Source organism: Vespa velutina, chromosome 21 (genome assembly GCF_912470025.1).
Source record: "Vespa velutina chromosome 21, iVesVel2.1, whole genome shotgun sequence".
NCBI classification, from domain to species: domain Eukaryota; kingdom Metazoa; phylum Arthropoda; class Insecta; order Hymenoptera; family Vespidae; genus Vespa; species Vespa velutina.
Window position 1 is genome coordinate 370,959 of NC_062208.1, and position 20,676 is coordinate 391,634.

Consider the following 20,676-nt stretch of genomic DNA (forward strand, 5'->3'; position numbering starts at 1 on the left):
ATTATTCTATCGTTTTAATGAAAAAATTGGAAACTTCAGTTGGAGAAGAATTAGATGTTTTCCATTATATTTCTCGCTGTAGATTGGATATAATCTGTAGTAGAATTTAGAAATTTTTATACGTGTATATAATTGACGTTTTTGTTTAAAGTTTATTATAATTTTGTTATACTTTATATTAGAAGACGGCATACTGGGTAAGAAAATAAATTCGCTGACAAATCCGGATTGCAAATTAGCTGAATTAATAGAATGGTAATAATAATGAAACTTTTATTTTCGTAAGGTATTGTATGTTTTTCGTCTGCTTTTTCAGTGGAATGGATATAGCTGCACAGAGGATCTTCAAATTATGGTTACATCCGGACACAATTTTTTATAACATTGCTATAGAAAAGAAATGTCTGGCGTGTTTGTCTTATTTGGATAACTTTACAAATATAGTATAATTTGAAGAAACATTTTTTAAATTGTATTCCTACTTTTCAAAATTTTAGAATTTTAATATTATATTTTCTATATATATTGATGTTTTTTATTCCTAAAAATAATCAAAGAAAAAAAGTAATTTATATTGAAAAGTAAAATTAATCGGGAATTGGCAGAGGGAAATTTAGATAAAAATATAAAATATACGTTTAATAAAATTTAGTTTTCAATCTTTTCATTTACTAATAATATTCATGAGATTCTTGTTCATTTTTCAAGAACCAAAGTTAAGGACACTTCTAGATTTTTCATTTGAATTTTCGCACGAAAGGAGAAAATATTCGGAGAAAGATACCCGCGATGAAAGGAATACAATAATTATAGCTGTAAGTCGTATTTATTATATTTAATTGCAACAAAATTTTTTTTATTAATGATAATTAAGAAAAACTGTATATTACTTTCAAGGAAGCGAAACTTCAGCCACAACCATTAGCTTTGTACTTTTAATTCTTGCTACATTTACGGATATTTAAGTAAGTGTATAATACATTTTCTTAATTATTTGTTATTATGTATCCGACGAAAATTATATTCATATTAACTTCTTATCATGTCTTCCACATATTCGATCACAAAGTACAAAGTATGTGAGGAAATAAATAAAATTTACTGCTTGGACCATCCAAAACGTATTCCAATAACATATAATGATATTAAGAGTATGAAACTTTTGGAACGTGTGATTCAGGAAACGTTATGTCTTCGCAATTCCAGTCATCGCCCGGAGAGTGACGCAAGATATGGAAGGTATCTCTGCATACTAAATGGCTTGTTTTATGTTTTTTATCATTAATAATATAAATATATTACATAGTAATAATATTTTTTATTAATTGTATTAAGTGAGAGAAGGTTGGACTATACCGAAAGTTAGTTCAGCAGTGTTTCTCATTTATAAACTTCATAGAAGCGCAAAATATTGGCCACGGCCATTAGTATTCGATGCTGATAGGTTCCTATCGGGAAAGAATTGTTCTACATATTTCTTTCCATTTAGGTACGGTCGAAGAATTTGCATAGGTAATTACATACTTCTATAGATTATTTTATAATATATTCCAAAAAATTCTGAAATAAAACACATTTACAATTGATTTTATTTTTTTAGGTGAAAATATTGCTATGCTAAATATGACAGTAATCAACGTTATACTGACAAGAAGATTTCTAATTAAAATAAATAATCCGATAGGAATTGCAGAAATACGTTTAAAGGTAAGCCTCACATTGAAACCGGCAAAACCAATAAGATTAAAATTTGAAAGAAGAAATTAATTAAAACATATAATATATATAGAATACATACATAATTAACATATATACATAACGAATTCTGTGAAATATAGTATAGAATTTGTACCAGAAGCAAATTATTATCTGTATAAAATAAAAACTGTACGAAAACCGTTCACTAATTATTTCATGTAATTTGAAATATTGAATAAATAATTAATAGATCCCTCGAAGGTCATTCTTGCTTATTTCGAAATTCTAATAAATTAATATTTTAATACATTCTCTCTCTCTCTCTCTCTCTCTCTCTCTCTCTCTCTCTCTCTCTCTCTCTCTCTCTCTCTCTCCCTCTCACTCTCTCCCTCATAAATGAGAATACTCGACTGTCGCATGTAGAGTCTTATCCTGCGATGAAACTAGATAAGATAAATAATCTACTTTGTTTAGAAAATCCCATCTACAATTTATAAAATATAATGATAAAATACTTCTAGTATGAAATAAGGTAATTATTTATAGGCCGTTCAACCAGACGATTCGAGTGATATTATTCAACGCACGCGACGAGAAAGTGATCGAGTGAAGAGTGAATTCATAAATTTCAGTTTTTTGATTCAGTCTTAAATATAGTTTTATCCATCAAACAATTAGAGCTATTCATTCATTTCGCTCGTAACGTGTGTGATTTCAGCGATAGGACAAAATATGGACTACAAAACAAGGGAGAAACGCTATCTCTTCGTTGCGTCTTTGTAAGCTTGTATTGATTATTTTCCTCTTTACTTCGGCGGCATCTTCATATTTTAGAGAAAAAAAGTAAGAGAAAGAGAGAGAATGACAGTGAGTGAGAGAGAGAGAGAGAGACAGACAGAGAGAGAGAGAGAGAGAGAGAGAGAGACAGACAGAGAGAGAGAGAGAGAGAGAGAGAGAGAGAGAGAAAGAGAGAATGCATAACTTATCAAGTATGCAAGCAAAAAACATTCTTTTTTATCGGATTCGGCCGAGGCTGTATATGTAATAATTGCGTCATACATAACGGAAGTTCATGAAAAAACTATATGATGTAAATTTTGGTATTCTAATCCTATAAACATATCTTTCCTTTTCTCTTCTCATTCTGTTTCATATCATCCTCTCTGTCTCTCCCTCTCCCTCTCTCTCTCTCTCTCTCTCTCTCTCTCACTCTCTCACATTGTTAGCAGCAATTTATTAATATTATTCATGAATATCAATTAAAGTATTAGATTTATATGGAGTTGTGTAAATTCTTGCAGGAATATTTTATTTATTCACGAGATTGTTTTCAAACGATTCCGCTAAAGAGCCTTTAGAAAATAAAGAATAAATAGATGATGAGATTTTTTAAATCCTAAAATGACTATTTTGTTAAACTAATCTTTTCTTTAGGCATTTAATGAAAGACATGTCATAACAATTGAATAGAAACTATACAAGTAATGCCTTTTCATCGTATTTAACAATATTAAGAAGAATAAAATTCACTCTTTAATTATACATTATCTACATGTTCTACTCCATGTTATCATGCCTAGTGTTCTATATAGATAATCATTTTTTTCGCTCTTTCACTCTCACAATGTCTCTTTTTGCTATACATCTGTACGTTTTTTGCAGCATAGATCAACGATTTATGTCCGGCGTAATGTGCTCGCTTAATCTCTGCACGTAAACTGACATTCAATCTTATGGCTACATTTATTCCTTACGTTTGATTTTATATAATATTTAAATTGTAATCCATAAATTCTAGAAAATGCATTTACTATTGATTTTACATTCTTAGATAAAAAATTCGCAATGGTAGAAATGAAAGTAATAATTATTATTTTGTTAAAAGGATTTATCATTAAAATATGACCAGTAGCAATAAAAGAAATTCTGATAAAAATGAACGTTATGTTAAAGCTGGCGAAACGTCTAATGTTTAATTTATATAAATATAATATATAGACAATTAATATATAAAAATAACGAATCCTGTGGATAATTGTAGGTAATCTCTATCAGATATAAATTATTAACCGTATAGAATAAGCATTGTACAAAAACTACAAAAGGATCTCATTATTTCATACGATTTTATATAATAAATGGTCAATGGATAAAGATTTTCTCTGATTCGAACAACATTGAGTAAGTTAATGTTATCCAAGGTTTGAGGTTATGTTTCTGAAGTGGTCGGTAAAATTTTCCTGAATGATAACTACTTTAGAATTTATCGACAATCAGTTTGAATGTATTACTAACTAATATTGAAATCGTTCAATAATTTGATACTATCTCGTTGATCGCTGGCAAACGTTAGAACAACTTCTACCAATAACGAAAAGGTAGCATTTATCCTTAATAAAATAATTATTCTACTTTCCCGTTATGCTTACTGATATTTATTTTCATTTTTGGACGGAATCAATCTTTATTATACATTTATTCATGTTTTGTTATCAAACAATTAAATGTTTACGTGACACTTCGTAGTTAACAATATTTTTATGATGTAAAAAAATTTTCTCGCTATATCAATAGTTTCTGAGACAAGTGTTATTTTCGTATCCTCTCCACTTACCGCGTCCATACGTTGAATGATACGTTACTCAATCAATTTGCATTCGTCTATGCTATATCACGAAAATATTCCTATTATTACAGTAACGGTCCTCCTATTCTAAGATCCATTCATTTTTTCTTGTCTTAGAAGTCGTGGCGATAAAATTGCTAGAAAAAACCTAATTGAGTACAGAAATAAATATTCTGGTTACAGTTCCAGAAATTGACCACTTGAGATCATTGCGGATCATATCAAAAAAAAAAGTAGATGAATAAAGTTTAGAAGAAAAGTCATTTGCTATTATAATAAATTTGCAAGAGTTCCGTTATTATTAAAAGGAATCTGACTCGATCTATCGTATTGTTGATTGCCTGCATCCGTATGGGCGTATCAATACTGTTTGTATCAATAAAAGTTAGATGGTGTGTAAGGAATGAGAGATAGAGAGAAAGAAAAAGAGAGTCATTTTTGACCTCAAGGAATGATTCGATAGTAATTTAAAATAGGGTGAACTTATTATTGAGAATAAATATATATCTCAAACAAATTTTTCTTTCTTCCAAAATAAATAGAATAAATATAAATGAAATTAATAGAAAAAAATATTTCATATGATTTAAGGTTCATTTCTATATAACCGTTCGGTAGTTGTTCTGAGTCTGAACATTTACGTACGGTCGATGACTGTACGCGAATGAAACGATCCTTAAGTTAACAATTCCTCACTTATGAGTGTCTACGGTCGCCAGTACAAAGCAGCGAACATGAAATTATTTAACCATTTTGGACGAAATATCCTGATGCGTACACGACCAATAAGCATCATTCCTTCTCTTTCTAAACTTCATATTCTTCCTTGAACCCTACCCATTCTCTTTCACTTTTCTTATTTTATTACCGTCTTCGCTGGTAACACAAGAGAAGCCATCGTCGAAATCAACCCTCTACTTTGAAGTTAAAGATAGTAAGGCTTATTGACTAAATTAGTCATGTCTCACTCTGATGTAGACAGCAGAATTTAACGATACACAATAACGAAACGTGAATACCGAAACCATCGTATCTCAATAAACCTTCGTATATCTTAGATATATTAGATATATCGTTATAAATTTAAATTCACAAATTGCTTTTCATCGCGCAACTTTCTCACGAGTCCTTCAGAATACATCAACGACATTGCATTATCCCAAGAGTTTTCAGGAAAATGGCAAAATAAAAAATTAATTTTCATGGCAACAACTAAAAAATTCCAATCCTTGAGTTGCCATTATTCATGGTGACCAGTATCTTCGATAATTTGTATGTATGACCGCCCATCGATAGATATGTCTAACCCTTCTGAATTCGAGAAATTTTCAATATAATTTTTCTGCAACTCCAACTCATTTTTACTATGAAATTCCAGCTATTCCAGAACTTTTCGCCAGATTGATAATAATTAGCATATGTCAAAATATCTACCGACATGTATAAAAATACAAAGTTATTTATTGATGCTAACGTTGACAATAGTTCTACCAGTTTATATTACAAAGTTACCGCAACAATGACAACGGAGTGCAAAAACTAAAAAAATAACGTATGTGATGAAAAGTACGAAACTTTTCCTTTGTTTTCGTGTGCTATAGTCCTTTCTTGGCTTACCACTTTATGAACGTTATGCATTTATTTCGCCATTTGACTATACGACTTTTATTATTATTTACATCCAATGTATTTATGTCTCTCTTATTCTTTTTTCTTTTTTTTTTCTGAGAAATAAATGACCTACCTATTGCAACGGTTCATAAAACACGTGGAATGATTTTTTGGAATATATTATCATATTTTTTTGGAGAAGTAATTTTTTTTAAATTAATGAGCACATCACTAGCTGCAAATTTACTCGATAGAAAATCCACTATCGTTGGAACTATTCGTGGAAATAAAAGAATTTTACCAAAATTCGTAAAGCAGTTGGATAATTGTATACCATATTTCTCAACAAATCTGTACAAATTGAATCATTGTATACATAGAATTTACGAGAGTAAGCCAAATAAAAATGTATTTCTACTGTGCCCAAAATATAAATCTATAAAAATTGAAAAAAGTGATAATTTGTGACACAATCAGATTTTATAATACTATAATACTACTATAATAAATTCGGTTTTGACATGACGGATCAGATAGCAGAAAAGTACTCCATAAAACCGAAATTTTGAAGACGGCCTGTGTAACATTCCCTGATTGGAAACAAACGTTGAAATAAATTTCATTCTTCTTGAAAAATTCTAAACTTTAATAAATTTAAAGTTATTATACTGGAAATTTTACCGATCACAGATACATAATCTCTTTGGATATTATTGACTTACTCGATATAGTTCAAAGTAGCGGAGGTCTGTACAATTAATAATATTCCTTAATGAACTATTTAATCAATAATTGCATGATTTATTACTCTTCATTAATAACATGTGTACATTATTTACTTATTTTATATATTTATTAAAAACGACTGTTCTACATGAACAATCATATATGAATAAAAATATATCTACATTACGTGACATCGATGAAACGGCATTTTACCTTATCGATCATTGGTGAATGTACGTTTGTACAAAAATATGAATATTAACTTAAATTAAAATCTTCGTGATATATCTGTCAATTACATACGTCTTACGAAATATAAATATATATATATGTCGGACCGAGAAAATATTAAAGTATTTAATATTTTAATATTTAATAATGGTTTCTATAAAATAGAAACATCCAATCTGAAATTTTGAATTAACTCTGGAACCAATCGCTTCCTCGTCCCGTATGTTTGATAATATCTCTCCATTCGTCTGTTCGAATGGGCTATGTATATTTATTTTATTTCTTTCTAAAAGTATTTTGTTGGTATGAATATCGATATACATCGACGTTAATCATTACATTATATAACTTGTAATGACGGGATTATTTGAACGTGATATATTAGTTAACTTGTCTAGTTTCATCATATAATAAAACTTCATGTTTCAACTAAGTATTCTGATTTGAGAGAGAGAGAGAGAGAGAGAGAGAGAGAGAGAGAGAGAGAGAGAGAGAGAGAGAAAGAGATAAATGACGAGCGCATTGCATTTTTTTTTCTGTCACACTTTTATATTCCAAAAGACTTTTAATAGAACGATTCGAAGATTGATACGGCATGATCGAGATAAGGTTCTACTTTCGTAAAGGCCAATTCGATTTGAATCTTAATCCTTAAATAATAAATGCCCAATGTTTTTTGAAATTCGAACGATATCTATTACAAATTCGAAGTTAAAAGATAATAAGTCAATGTACGATACGTATGGCTACGATGCAACATTTATTTGTTTATTTCTACCTACATGCACACGCACACATTTATTAAAGAATTATATAACAAATATATCTATCTATAGACAACTATCTTTATTAAAGAATTATATAACAAATATATCTATCTATAGACATCTATCTATAAAGAAGTGGATAATTATGCACGTTTATCTCATCAATAATATGTTTATCTTATCGATTTCGATGATTTTTGAATATGTTCTCAGTTTCATGATTTTAAACAACTTTTTCTCGATAAATATAATCATATAACTCGATCTTAGTTTACGAGATATCTATGAAAATATATAATTTTTTTATTTTGTTCAGATGCAATTTAAATTCAATCAATATCTACATCTAAACAGTAACTCAAATTTAAAATCACGATTAAACGAGTATCGATTTAATTTCAATTAGTTTATGTTAAGTTCGAGGTTGATTAAAATTGATTTGGATTTTGGAACTTTAAGTAAAAATGAAACTAAATCAATAATTTTTCAATAATGATAAATCATTATTTTTTTTTTTTACATTTTTGACTATTTGAAGATAGACTAAGTTGTGTTTTTTTTTTCATCTCTTTCCGTTAACAAATTAAAACGTGAGACATATAATATAATATAGTCATGTCCGTTGAATCCAAATGCAATTTAGTAAAATATCGCAAAAATTTTAAGAGCGCATATGGAACACGTATCAAAGTTAAAACGTTCAAAAATTATCTTCATAAATATCTCATGAATTAGTATCTATATATATGTTTATATATCTATACAAGGAAAAATAGTTATTGAAAATATTGATTTCAACGACTCTCTATATAATTACTAAAAAATATAAACGATTCTCTATTATTTTGAGGATAGAAAATTCCGTTGTTAGGTGGCGATTGGGAAAGTAAGAAAAAGAAGAAGAGGACAGAATAAGAAGAGGAAGAAGAAGGAATAGAAAAAAAAATAAAGAATAAGAGATAAGAAAACAAAAAGAAACAAAAAAGAAAAAGAACAAAAAGGAAAGATGTAATAGACGATTGGATAAAAGTAAACATCTCTTAGGATCTATACCTATTTGGTGATTTATCTCGAGTCAAATCGAATCACTGCTTCGAGATTTACGTTAACGATCCGAAAAATGCAGATCGTAGAGAAAGGCTCGGTATGCGCGAAAGGGCGATTTGGTATGGTTGGGAGAGAGAGAGAGAGAGAGAGAGAGAGAGAGAGGGAGAGCGTTTAAAGCGGGTGAGGTAGGGTTTTAAGGAGGGGAAAGGAGTATTAGCAAAAACGACAAAGTTATTTGCTATACGTATATCTAGCATATATCGTGCGTATTGGGTAATGCGTAAGGTCCTGAAGAGATGATGAGGTGGAGGAGGAGGAGTAGAAGGATGATGATAATAATGTGTGCGTGGCTGGGCACACACGAACGCGTCTCGCGATATTTCACGATTAGATTTCCACGACGGGGTCTTCGGCTGCCCGTATATTTACATGTATGATTTATATATCCCGCAGCTCGAAAAAGCGCGCATGTCGCTAGGCGAAAAGAAGGAGGAGACTGATGGCCGTGGGCGAGCCGGAGTGAAGGGTGGTTATAGGGCCGTTCTTGGTTACGACCATTCGTCGACATTTCGCTGACAGTTACTCGGCTATTATTATTAACAGAACACGTTTTAAAGTTTCGCACACGTAAATCGGAGAAAATTTTGTCGAATTTTCGTCGTCTAACGATTATTATTAACGATTATTTTGCAATTCCAATGATCGATAGATCGATCTCTCCAGACCCTTCTTCCTATCCCGTATTCCCTTTCCCCAATACCATTGAAATTGTCCCTTCGAGGATAACGAAATGTAACGTATAGCACAAATCGTTTGCGATTGATTTTGTACTAAGATAATTCGTTGTTTATTTTTGTGCTATTCATTTGATTGGAAAATTATCCGAAAGTAAATGGTAAAATAAAAGTCGGTGCGATGGTATTGCGCGCGAATTTAACCAAATGCACACGTGTGCTCGAACGCGGAAGGTATTCTCTGTCTTTATCTCTTTCTGTTTCTTTTCTCTCTCTTTCTCTTCCTCTTTTACTGTTAGATGGACCTTAATTAAAAAAGATCGCAAGCGAATTCTATGATACGTTCTCATTTGCGTGTAATACGTCCATTATAATGCTTAAAGTTAATGCCACCGTTAAGATGGTGCGGCCTTCGGGGTGCAACTTTGTTGGATTTTTGTTCTTTTTATTTCTTTTTTTGCAAAATAATGCAAAGGGCATTTCTGTTTCTTTCTCTCTCTCTCTCTCTCTCTCTCTCGCTCTCACACGCCTATCTCCTCTTCTTTCCACTATTATTACTACTACTATTATTACTACTAGTATTATTACTACTATTGCTATTACTACTACTATCACTACTACTACAATTACAACTTTTCTTTTTCTACCTGCGCTCCCGCCATTGTGACCGCAAGGGCGCAATTAATTATTGCGTGCCCTCAAGATACCACATTGTTGCATCCTCTTGTATTAGTGTATCTTTTTTCTCCGGCACATGTGCGCGTGTTTTTGATATACATGTGAGAAACTCCTTTTGACTTTTAACGCACAACCCGTTCACAAGTACGTGCCAAGATACTCTAGGGACCCTTCGAAATTTAATTATTCACAAATACATAAAAATACATTTTCATTTGTTTATATCGTTAATATTATATTTAATACCATTTCAAGTTGTTCGTTGTATTATATGCGAATAATATCATATCGATGAATTGATAACGATACAACGAATACGACGATATACAATATAAATAATATTACAATAGAATTTCATCGAAAAATTATAATTTTGTTAATTTTAATATTATTGCGAAATATCATTCGTATCTATCTACGTCAAGATGATATCACGTTAATTCGATACGGACTAATAAGAAATATTGAGTGAAAATTTTTAAGGCAATAAAAGCATCCTATAAGCTACGAGAAATAAATTATAGTTACGAAACATATTTCCTCTCGTAAATCGATGTTCTCGTTACCACTAATAACAATAATGAACGTGTATAGTATCCAGTATATCTGGTAACAAATTTTCTTTCTCTCTCTCTCTCTCTCTCTCTCTCTCTCTCCCTCACTCTCGTATCTACTGCAAAGAGTAGAAAAATTCTCCCTCTTTCTTTTTCTTTTTTATTCTCGGAGTAATATATATCGGTTGAAAAGAAAGAGGCAGAAAACGAGGCAAATCGACATTTTCTTCTTGCGGTAACAGCGTCGCGTGTCGAACAAAAACAATCGGGTCTACCGGAGCGCATAATTAACGTGAACAGAAATGAGTTGAGAGGGATGAGAGAAAGAGAAAAAGAAAGAGAAAGAGAAAGAGAAAGGGAAAGAGAAATAGAAAGAGAGAGAGAGAGAGAGAGAGAGAGAAAGAGAGAGAGTGTGGGTGAGAGAAAATGGAAGAGGAGAGTAGGAAGAGCGACGATTAAATGACTCTTCGCCGTGGTGGAATTAATTAGTCCACTAGTCGATCGAACTAGTTGAAGGCAAACGATCGAATAGTTATCGCATGTTTCTAAAAGGTAGGTTGATTTAAAGATCGATGACCTAATCGGTTAGTATGATCTTGTAGGTATATTATAGCTTAATTTGAACAGTTGATGTCGTCGTTCGTTTATCTCTACGTGATCACGTTGACGAACGAAAACTAAATAATCGTTCTTTCTCTCTCTCTCTCTCTCTCTCTCTCTCTCTCTCTTTCTCGCTCTTTCTGTTTCTCCCTTTCTTGTTTTCTTTCCATCTTTCTTCGTGCCTAAGTAACCTCAAAGAAAGCATCATGCTAATGTTAAACTCGCCCGCGAAGAAGTTATTTGCACTTTCGTGCAAGTATGCAATTTCGCAATTTGATGACCTAATTCGACAAAATGTATCTATGTATGTGTATATATGTACGCACATAGGCCAAGACATAAAACTTTATTGTTCTTAATGGGATATAAAATACGATTAGAATTAAAAGTAAACATTGCGGAGGTAATCAATTATAACCAGAACCGATTTTTCACCACACTCCCTCACTCTCTTTCCTTTTTTTTATCTTAAGCGATGCGCTTCGCAAAAGTCCATATCTCTTTTCTTTGATCAAAAAAAAAAAATATATCCAACTTCATATTACACATTGAAGAGACGTTAATGATTGTTCGGAATACAAAAATATATCATGTAAATAGAAAGGATTTTCACGTTTCGCGATCACTTGTGATTAATTTCATTTAAAACTATAAGGTAAGAGTAACTATGTGCTAAAAACATTTTGTAATTTTCGAAGAATCTTCTTTACCACCCCTTTTTCTTTCTTCTTTCTTTAAATGTAATCCGTGGGCACCGTACTATCGCTTATCGCCGCCAATCTATACTGCGGCGTTTCCAAGTTTTGCGGATTAAGATGGAGATTCGTTTGAATCGTTGTAGATGCGGATGACGTTACTGTCGATGGCATCTGTTGATTTGTTGAATTCGAGCTTAAGTCACTGTAATAAGCGATACTCGGGGCGCTACTCAATGTTGGCCCATCTGGTTCGGCATCACTTCCGGTATATGCCGTATTTTGATATGACGGAATTTCGGCATTTTTATTGGCCATTCTTAAGCCTTAGTGATGGTGATTGTTATGATAGTGATGATGGTGATGATGGTGTTGTAACTGATTCGATGGTACCGGTGTTGATGGTCCGTTTTCTTACATTTCGTACTCGTATCCTTGTAGCCTATTAAACATTTTTATTTAAATTAAATTTATTTTTGTTTTCAATATAGTCATTGGATTGATTTAATTAATTAATTAGTGCTGTAATAAGTCAAGAATTTATTTATAATGCTTTATTATTGATATATGAATCAATTTATTAATATTTCCTGTCACATATATAGTTTTTTTACATTTTTTACATTATGAATCTTATTTTTAAAACAATATTTTTTTGACAAATAAAATGTTAAATAACAATTGTTGGTATAAATATTATATATTTTATGGTGATATTTTCAAGTCTGACATTGATAATAGATACGGTATTTTTATAAATTCAATCAATCACCTGGTGCTGTTTTATTTAATTGCGCTCACACGTATTTATACTTTGCATTTGGCTGATTAGTTATTTTTGTCATCGTGAAAAGAAAGAAAACAGAAACTACAGAAAGATCAATCGAAAGTATAAAAAAATATTTATTAGGAAAAAGCTAGACAAAAAAATTGAATATATATCTCAACGATTGTTGCACATGTATAAATTTGGCACTAAAATTAATAACCAAAATATATGTATTTTTAGTGATCGATTCGTCGATGATTTAATGATCGATCGTTTGATCGAATCGTCGAGGATTTAAAAGAGAAGTGACTTAAAAAATATTAAAATGGGAAGAATAAAACAAAATTAACTTTTTGGTTATTTTTATATTTTTTTTTTTTAATATGAAATAAACTTATTTATTTGTTATATTGTGGATTTTATAATTCCAATATTTACTCTACTAATAAATAAATTTTCAGCTCCTGAAAAACAAAATAATAGATAATTCCAAACTATATAACCTTTATTGTCTTTGATACTCATGGCTTGATAATGACATCGAAAAATAGGTTGACAGAAAGGAGTTAAATTCCTAGTATTTTTTTTTTTATAATAAAAAAATATTAGGTGGTTAGAATGTTTATCAAAATTCCTAATTCCTTCATTTTGTATATTTGTATAATGACATTAATTGATTTACTAAAAAAGAACAGTTTTATTTTATATATATATATATATGCGTGTATGTTTATTGAGTTACTGTTATGTTGATTCATAGCAAATATGTCGTTTTATTATAATAAATTCCTTACTTATAACAGTGATTACTAATGAGTTCATTAGCCAAAGTGATCAATTTCACAAAATAAAAAGTAGAAAAGATTGATAAATAAATATACATAATTATTACAAAATTTTGTATATATATTATCTGTTTGTTTGACGGGTAGAGATATTAGGTTGTGTTTACCATAGTCGGTTACTTTCGCACGTCCTAGCGTTAAATCTTTATATTGTAGGAGTTTACCTATCCTGGCCAATAGTTTTGCTCCTTCATTACATGGCGTTCCGCGCATAGTGATGAAAATCGCTAAATTATCTCTTTTAGAAGAAAGTTGGTCGCGTTTTTCTATTAGATTCCGTGAATCACTATACGTTTCCTCTAAATAAGGCAGCATAATGTACGGACACGAGGCAGAATCGAACATATTTTCCGAACTAGTGTCTGAATCGTCGTCCCCTTGACTAGAGTGGAGAGATATATTCGAACCACTGCTTGACGCTTCATGCATATCTAATGCCGCCGAAATTCCTACTGGCGATTCTTCTCTCAAATTTTTTATTTGTTCGCTCGTTTCCGGCCTACTTGAATACGGCTATTTGTCGGAGGATGTCTCATTCGACGGACGAATGGGTAGAATCTGTTTAGCTTCAGGAGGATTCCTAGATAGTGCGTTCGCATTAGCGTTAACGGTTCCTGCTTTATAAATGATTTTGAAACTGTACTCAGCTAGTTTTTAAGCCCAATTTATTAGCCGAGAAGTTGGAACTTTAACTGATTTTAACCACACTAAGGGTTTCTGGTCGATTAATAAATTAAATTATCGTCCATACAGATACTGACGGAAATAATGTATTGCATAGACTATAGCTAATAGCTCTCTTTCGACTGTTGAATAGTTCCTTTCAGCTTGGTTCAACATCCTTGAGCAATATGAGATTGGAAGGTCTTTGCCGATAGGGCCCTGAATCAATAGGGCGCCGACAGCATATCCTGACGCATCCGGAATTACATTGAACACTTTTGTAAAGTCAGGATATTGCAAAATAGATTCTCGACACAATGCATCCCAGAGAGAGGTGAATGCGTTATCCTGTACTTGGTTCCACGCGAAGGTTACCTTCTTTTTTAGCAGGTCCGTTAGTGCTTTCGCTAATTTGGAAAAATCTGGGATAAATCTTCGATAGTGTCCAGCAAGCCCTAAGACTTTACTCCACCTTCCCCAATTATGTGGCCTAAATACAGTACCTTCTTTTTTGAAAATTCGCATTTATCTGACTGTAATTTTAATTTGGCTGTTCTCAACCGCTGTATTAACTTTCTGAATTTAATTTCGTGTTCCCGAAGCGATTTCGCATACAGACCACGTCATCCAGATAAACAAACATATCTTCGCCTTGGAGACCTGTTAGAACAAGGTCCATAAGACGATGAAATGTTGCCGGGGCATTTTTGAGGCCGAATGGCATACAATTAAATTCGTAGTGTCCATGTAGCGTCGAGAATGCTGTCTTTTGCTTACCTACTGGATATATTTTGAACTGATGAAAGCCCGACTTGAGGTCGAAAATCGAGAAATACTTTACAGATCTTAACTGATTTAAGATTTCTGTAATATTAGATAGTGGGTACACTCCCCCTACAATTTTCTTGTTCAACCCTCTATAAGCTATTATTACTCACCACTTTGGGTTTCCCTTCGAATCTGCTTTCTTGGAAACTACACAGATGGGTGACTTGTACGGCAAGACTATTGACGGCAGGAGTATTTCATCTGCCAGGAGTTCTTTCGTTTGTTTATCCATTTCTTCTTTGTAGATAGACCGAAATCTATATTGTTTACTATGTATTGGAATCTCGTCCGTTGTTATAATTCGGTGGTTTATTATTTTGGTGCTTCCTAATGATTCTCCAGGCAGGTGAAAATAATCCGCGCTGATGGCTTTCTACGTTTTCTCTTTCTTTTTTATTTAGGTGTTCGAATATCAGAAAAGATCGTACATGCTCTATTCTTACCCTTAGGTTAACGTGTTTTCCTTTCTATTTGACCTTATACGAACGAGTGAGAGAATTAGGATGATATGAAATAAGAGAAAATGGAATGAAGGATATTTAGATATGATTGATATATTAATATAATGCAATTTAATATGCAATTATTCGACAATTGCAGCAAATCATATCGACTCGTTTTTCTTTTCGTGCATTTCCAATATAGCTTCATAGCTTCACACGTGTTAATTTAACCTTTATCTAATAACGAATGCTTGATGTTCTTTGCTTTTCTTTCCTGCGATGAAGTGGCTACTGTAATTGTACACGTGGAGTTTTTATGGTAAATATAACAATACATATCGACTAATTTATAATGATTTAAATAATAAATACGATATGTTATATATAGCAATCATATATGAAGATTGTAACATATAACTATAATCACTTCTTTGGAATACCTTCAATAAAAAGAAAATTATCATATACCTATAATTCTTTCAGCGAGATCGGTCGTCAAACAAAAAAAACAGTCGCGTGCTAAGCTGTTGATAAATTACTTTACTAGTAAATCGGGAAGCTTAGTCAATTGCTGTAATCAGAAGTGAAATTACATAAATCTATGTTACAGTTTGCTTCGACATCGGCCCAGAGTGTTAGGCTATCTGGAATATGTGAATTCACGTTTGATTCGATCGCTTCCTCGTTTTATTCGTTTTTTATCATCTCTCAGTCCGTTTGCTAGAGCGGACAATATATAATAATTTTATTTTTCATCAAAAGTATTTTGTCGGCATGAATATTGATGTATATCGATGTATACCATTACATTGTATAACATGTAAATTGGATTAAGTTAAACGAGATACATTAGTTTTCTTGTCTGTAATTTCTGATTTTAGAAAGAGAGAGAGAGAATCAGAAAGAATGCAAACATTTATAATGACATAATCTCAAGGCAAATTTCCTAGTGTAAACACTAGGCTCGTAATCAGAGGCTCCGAGAAAGGAGAAAACTAGACATCCAAGATCGATTATTATTTACTTAATTGCCATAATGTTAATATGCTACTCTTATGTATGTCCCATTTTCCTTGTTTTCTTGCACTTATTTCATGTCATTCTCTTTTTTCTCTCTCCTTCTCTAACAATCTTCGACCAAGCGATGAAAATCACACGATATCTTAATCATTTCAGAAAAATTTTCTAAACTTTTGAGGATTCCCGCTAAAGATCTTTCTAATTGGCCGTTATAAAGTAAGGGATAAATACAGGAAGAGATTTATTTTACAAAAGGGTTCTGTTGTATCGGTCCAATAAACAAGAAATTATCTCGCTGAACGTATTCTACTAAAATATTGATCCTTTATAGAGGTAATATAATACTAAGATATCACCAATCTCATCGTACTTGGTAAAATGAAATTTTAATGCCTCATTACGAAATGAATAATTGAATTCCTCTTTCGATTACAGTTTGTTTACCTCGTCAGACATTGATCAACCCAATATCCCTAATCCGATTAGAAGAAATTTAGTACATCGCCTCACAACATGCCTTTCATAAGGTAAAGGTTAATTAAAAGAACATTACAGAGAAGAAAATCTATGACGATGTATTTTTGTTACATTACTAGAAAAACAATAATTTCTACAAACTTTAAATATAACAATAATACCGATCTTCAAAGTGTATAATAATACATAAACATTACATAAAGTTATATGAAATGACAAGTAGACGGTTTTTATTTTATACAGATAATAATATGATTCTACTACAGACTGTATGCTATTACTCACAAAATTCGTTATGTGTAAATATATTAATTACGTATTATATATATATATATATATATATATATATATATATATATATATATTCATGCATGTATATTCTGTTTTAATTAATTTCTTTCATCAAATTTTAATCTTATTGGTTCCGTCGGTTTTAATGTGATGCTCAACTCTACATCTATTTTTGCAACTTCTATTGGATTATTTATTGTAATTCTAAATCTTTTTATCAGTGTAGCGATGACTGTTGCCATCTCCAGCATAGCGAAACGTTGACCTAAAAAAATAAAATCAATCGTAAATGCAATTTATTTTGGAATTTTCTAGTATATACTTTCAAATAATCTATAAGAGAGTGCAATTACCTATGCAATTCCTTCGACCATAACTAAATGGAAAGTAATACGTAGAACAATTCCTTTCCGGTAGGAACCTATCGGGATCAAATACTAATGGCCGTGGCCAATATTTCGCGCTTCTATGTAGTTTATAGATGAGAAATACTGCTGAACATCCTTTTGGTATAGTCCAATTTTTAGTAACTAAATATAATTAATAAATAAATATTAGTACTATAAAATACGTTCATATTATTAATAATGAAATATTAAACGTAAAACAATGAAAAGGTATATATAAAATCATTTTGAATGCAGAGATACCTTTTATATCTTGCTTTACTTTCCGGGCGATGACAGGACCTGCAGGAAAGAGACGTAACGTTTCCTTGATCACACGTTCCAAAAATTTCATACTTTTAATATCATTATATGTCATTGGAACACATTTCGGATCGTCGGAGCAGTAAATATGATTTACTTCCTCATATACTTTGTCCTTTGTGATCGAAGATTTGAAAGGCATGATAAGAAGTTAATATGAATATAATTTACGTCGGATACGTGATGACTATTTATTAAGAAAATGTTATGTATACGTACTTGAATTTCCGGGAATGTTGCAAGCATTAAGAGGACAAAGCTAATGGTTGTGGCTGAAGTTTCGCTTCCCTGAAAGTAATATACAGTTTTCCTTAATTGTCATTAATAAAAAAAAATTTATTGCAATTAAAAGTAATAAATACGACTTACAGCTATAATTATTGTATTCATTTCATCGCGAATATCTTTCTCCGTATATACTTCTCCTTCGTTTGATAACTCAAATAAAAAATCGAAAAGAGTCTTCTGTTTTTGGCCTTGAAAAATGAACAAGAATCTATCATTAATAAATGACAAGATTGAAAATTACATTTTATTCAAAGTATATTGCTTATTTTTACCTAATTTTTCCGCCGTCAATTCTCGATTAATTTTACTTCTTAACATAGATTCCATTTTTTCTTTGATTATCTTTAGGAACAAGAAATAACGATATGTATAGAAAATATTATATTAAAATTTATTAATTTTGAAAAGAAGTAATGGACTTTTAAAAATATTTGCTTTTATGATACCTTGTTTGTTATATTATCTAGGTAAGCCACGCACGCCTGAAATTTCTTTCCACTAGCAGTGTTATAAAAAATTATATTCGGATGTAACCATAATTTAAGGATTCTTTCTGTTGATATATCCATCATACTGAAAGCACATACAAAAAATGTTAGAAGTATATATTACAAACTACATAATATATTACAAAAATAAAAGTATCATTATTATTACCCTCTTATTGATTCAGCTAATTTACAATCCGGATTTGTCAGCGAATTTAGTTGCGTATCCAGCATGACATCTTCCAAAATAAAGTTTAGCAAAATTATAGTAAATTCAAACAAATGTACATAAATTTTATAGAAATTAAAAGTTTCTAAATTAAAATACCATATATTATATCCAAAGTACAGCGAAAGACATAATCAAAAATGTCTAATTCTTCTCCAACAAAGGTTTCTAATTTTTCCATTAATGCGATAGAATGATTAACAAATACATCCATATGTGACTTTATATTATTCATAAGGAACATTTTATTTAAAACTTTTCGATGTGAATCCCATACTGATGCTAAAATCAAATCAAAAAGAGAGCAATTAATCTTTAATTTACATACTTCACTTATTTTACATAATTTACATATTACTTTAATTTACATATTTTATTAAATTTCTGTGTCTATACATATATGTTTATAATAAAGGAGTAAAAGAGAAAAGGTCTTGTGCATATTCATATAATACTTTCATTTGTATGTGTAAGTAAAGGAGCAAAAATTTTTTACCATTCAATTTCATAAGATTAAATGGTACAATAAAGAATATATTAGATAGTACATACTTAATATAATTATTTTTGTACTAGTAAACAATGTGGAAGATATATACTTCACCTGGAGCAGTGAACAATCCATTGCCCACAAAAGGTTTCAATTTTTCATATTCCTCGCTCTTATCAGTAATATTTGGACTATTGAGTACAGTCTTCCGAAAGAAAAAAAAAAAAAAAATACAAAATGAAAAGATTATGAAATTATTAAGAATTATTAAAATAACACTAACAGATCTTACCTTGATATATTCAGGATTCTCTATTACTAAAAATAATTTCGCGCCTATCCATACACGCCACAATAATTGATAATTCTTACCAAGATTTAGTATTTGCTTGAATAGAGCTAGAATAGAGGTCATAAATAATTATTGGATGAAATACTTATATATAAAAAATTGCTGATACAAATTTACCTATTGTCTCACCAATAAACAGATGAGCATTTCCAATTATTGGAAATGCTTTTGGTCCAGGAATTCCTTTGATAATATTAAACATATGTAATTTATTTAAAAAGTATTCTGCTATTCCATAGTATAGTCCAAATAAAATTGTTAGAATAATAATTAATATTATGGTGAAATACATGATGAATTAGATCAATAGGAATATATATAAACAACTTAAATATAATAAAAATAATCTTATATTCCTAATAATAATTGTTGAGTTTTACGAATAATTTGATATTACCGCGCAACGACTCCTACTTCACTTCTGTCCTTACAGAAACTGAGGATAGAATAGAAAAGCGAGACATATTTAAAGAAAGCATAAATCTGACTTTGCTTACGTGATTACCGCTTACATCTGGCATTTCTCTTTTGATTGGGCAAGAACTAGAAAGATCGGTGATGTAACTAAAATTTGATTCTGACCCCACTTCTTATTAATATATGAAATGCGATTACCGAACATTGCGTAATAAACCGGTTGTTAATTAATTCTTCATTGGAATGAGGAATATGTTATAAATCCAATGTTTATTCGTTTTTGGTTTTCATATATACTTCTGTTTTAATTGTGTGAATGTAGACAAAAGTTTGATTGTTATTAAAAATTGAGTAGGTACTAGAAAATCTAGAAGAGCGCATTTTCAAGATTTTACTTAT

The 20,676-nt window shown here is 30.9% G+C and overlaps 1 protein-coding gene across 1 annotated transcript; it reads right to left on the reverse strand.

The window, feature by feature from the left end:
• Positions 1–17,401: 17,401 nt before the first annotated feature.
• LOC124956348 (cytochrome P450 4C1-like) lies at positions 17,402–19,325 on the reverse strand. Its single transcript, XM_047512052.1, has 9 exons — positions 19,118–19,325; positions 18,959–19,028; positions 18,748–18,874; positions 18,574–18,643; positions 18,383–18,489; positions 18,233–18,301; positions 17,954–18,128; positions 17,657–17,833; positions 17,402–17,568 (listed from the first exon to the last, which is right to left on the reverse strand). Exons 1-9 carry the CDS (start codon positions 19,260–19,262, stop codon positions 17,402–17,404), a joined length of 1,107 nt encoding a protein of 368 aa, XP_047368008.1. The 5' UTR covers positions 19,263–19,325.
• Between the last annotated feature and the right edge of the window lie 1,351 nt (positions 19,326–20,676).

Coding starts and splice junctions, on each gene's coding strand:
- LOC124956348 (XM_047512052.1), bottom strand. CDS start 19,262: ATGTTCCTTATGAATAATATAAAGTCACATATGGATGTATTTGTTAAT. Junction 17,834..17,953: donor AGTAAAGCAAGATATAAAAG/GTATCTCTGCAT, acceptor AATTATATTTAG/TTACTAAAAATTGGACTATA. Junction 17,569..17,656: donor TGGTCGAAGGAATTGCATAG/GTAATTGCACTC, acceptor TTATTTTTTTAG/GTCAACGTTTCGCTATGCTG.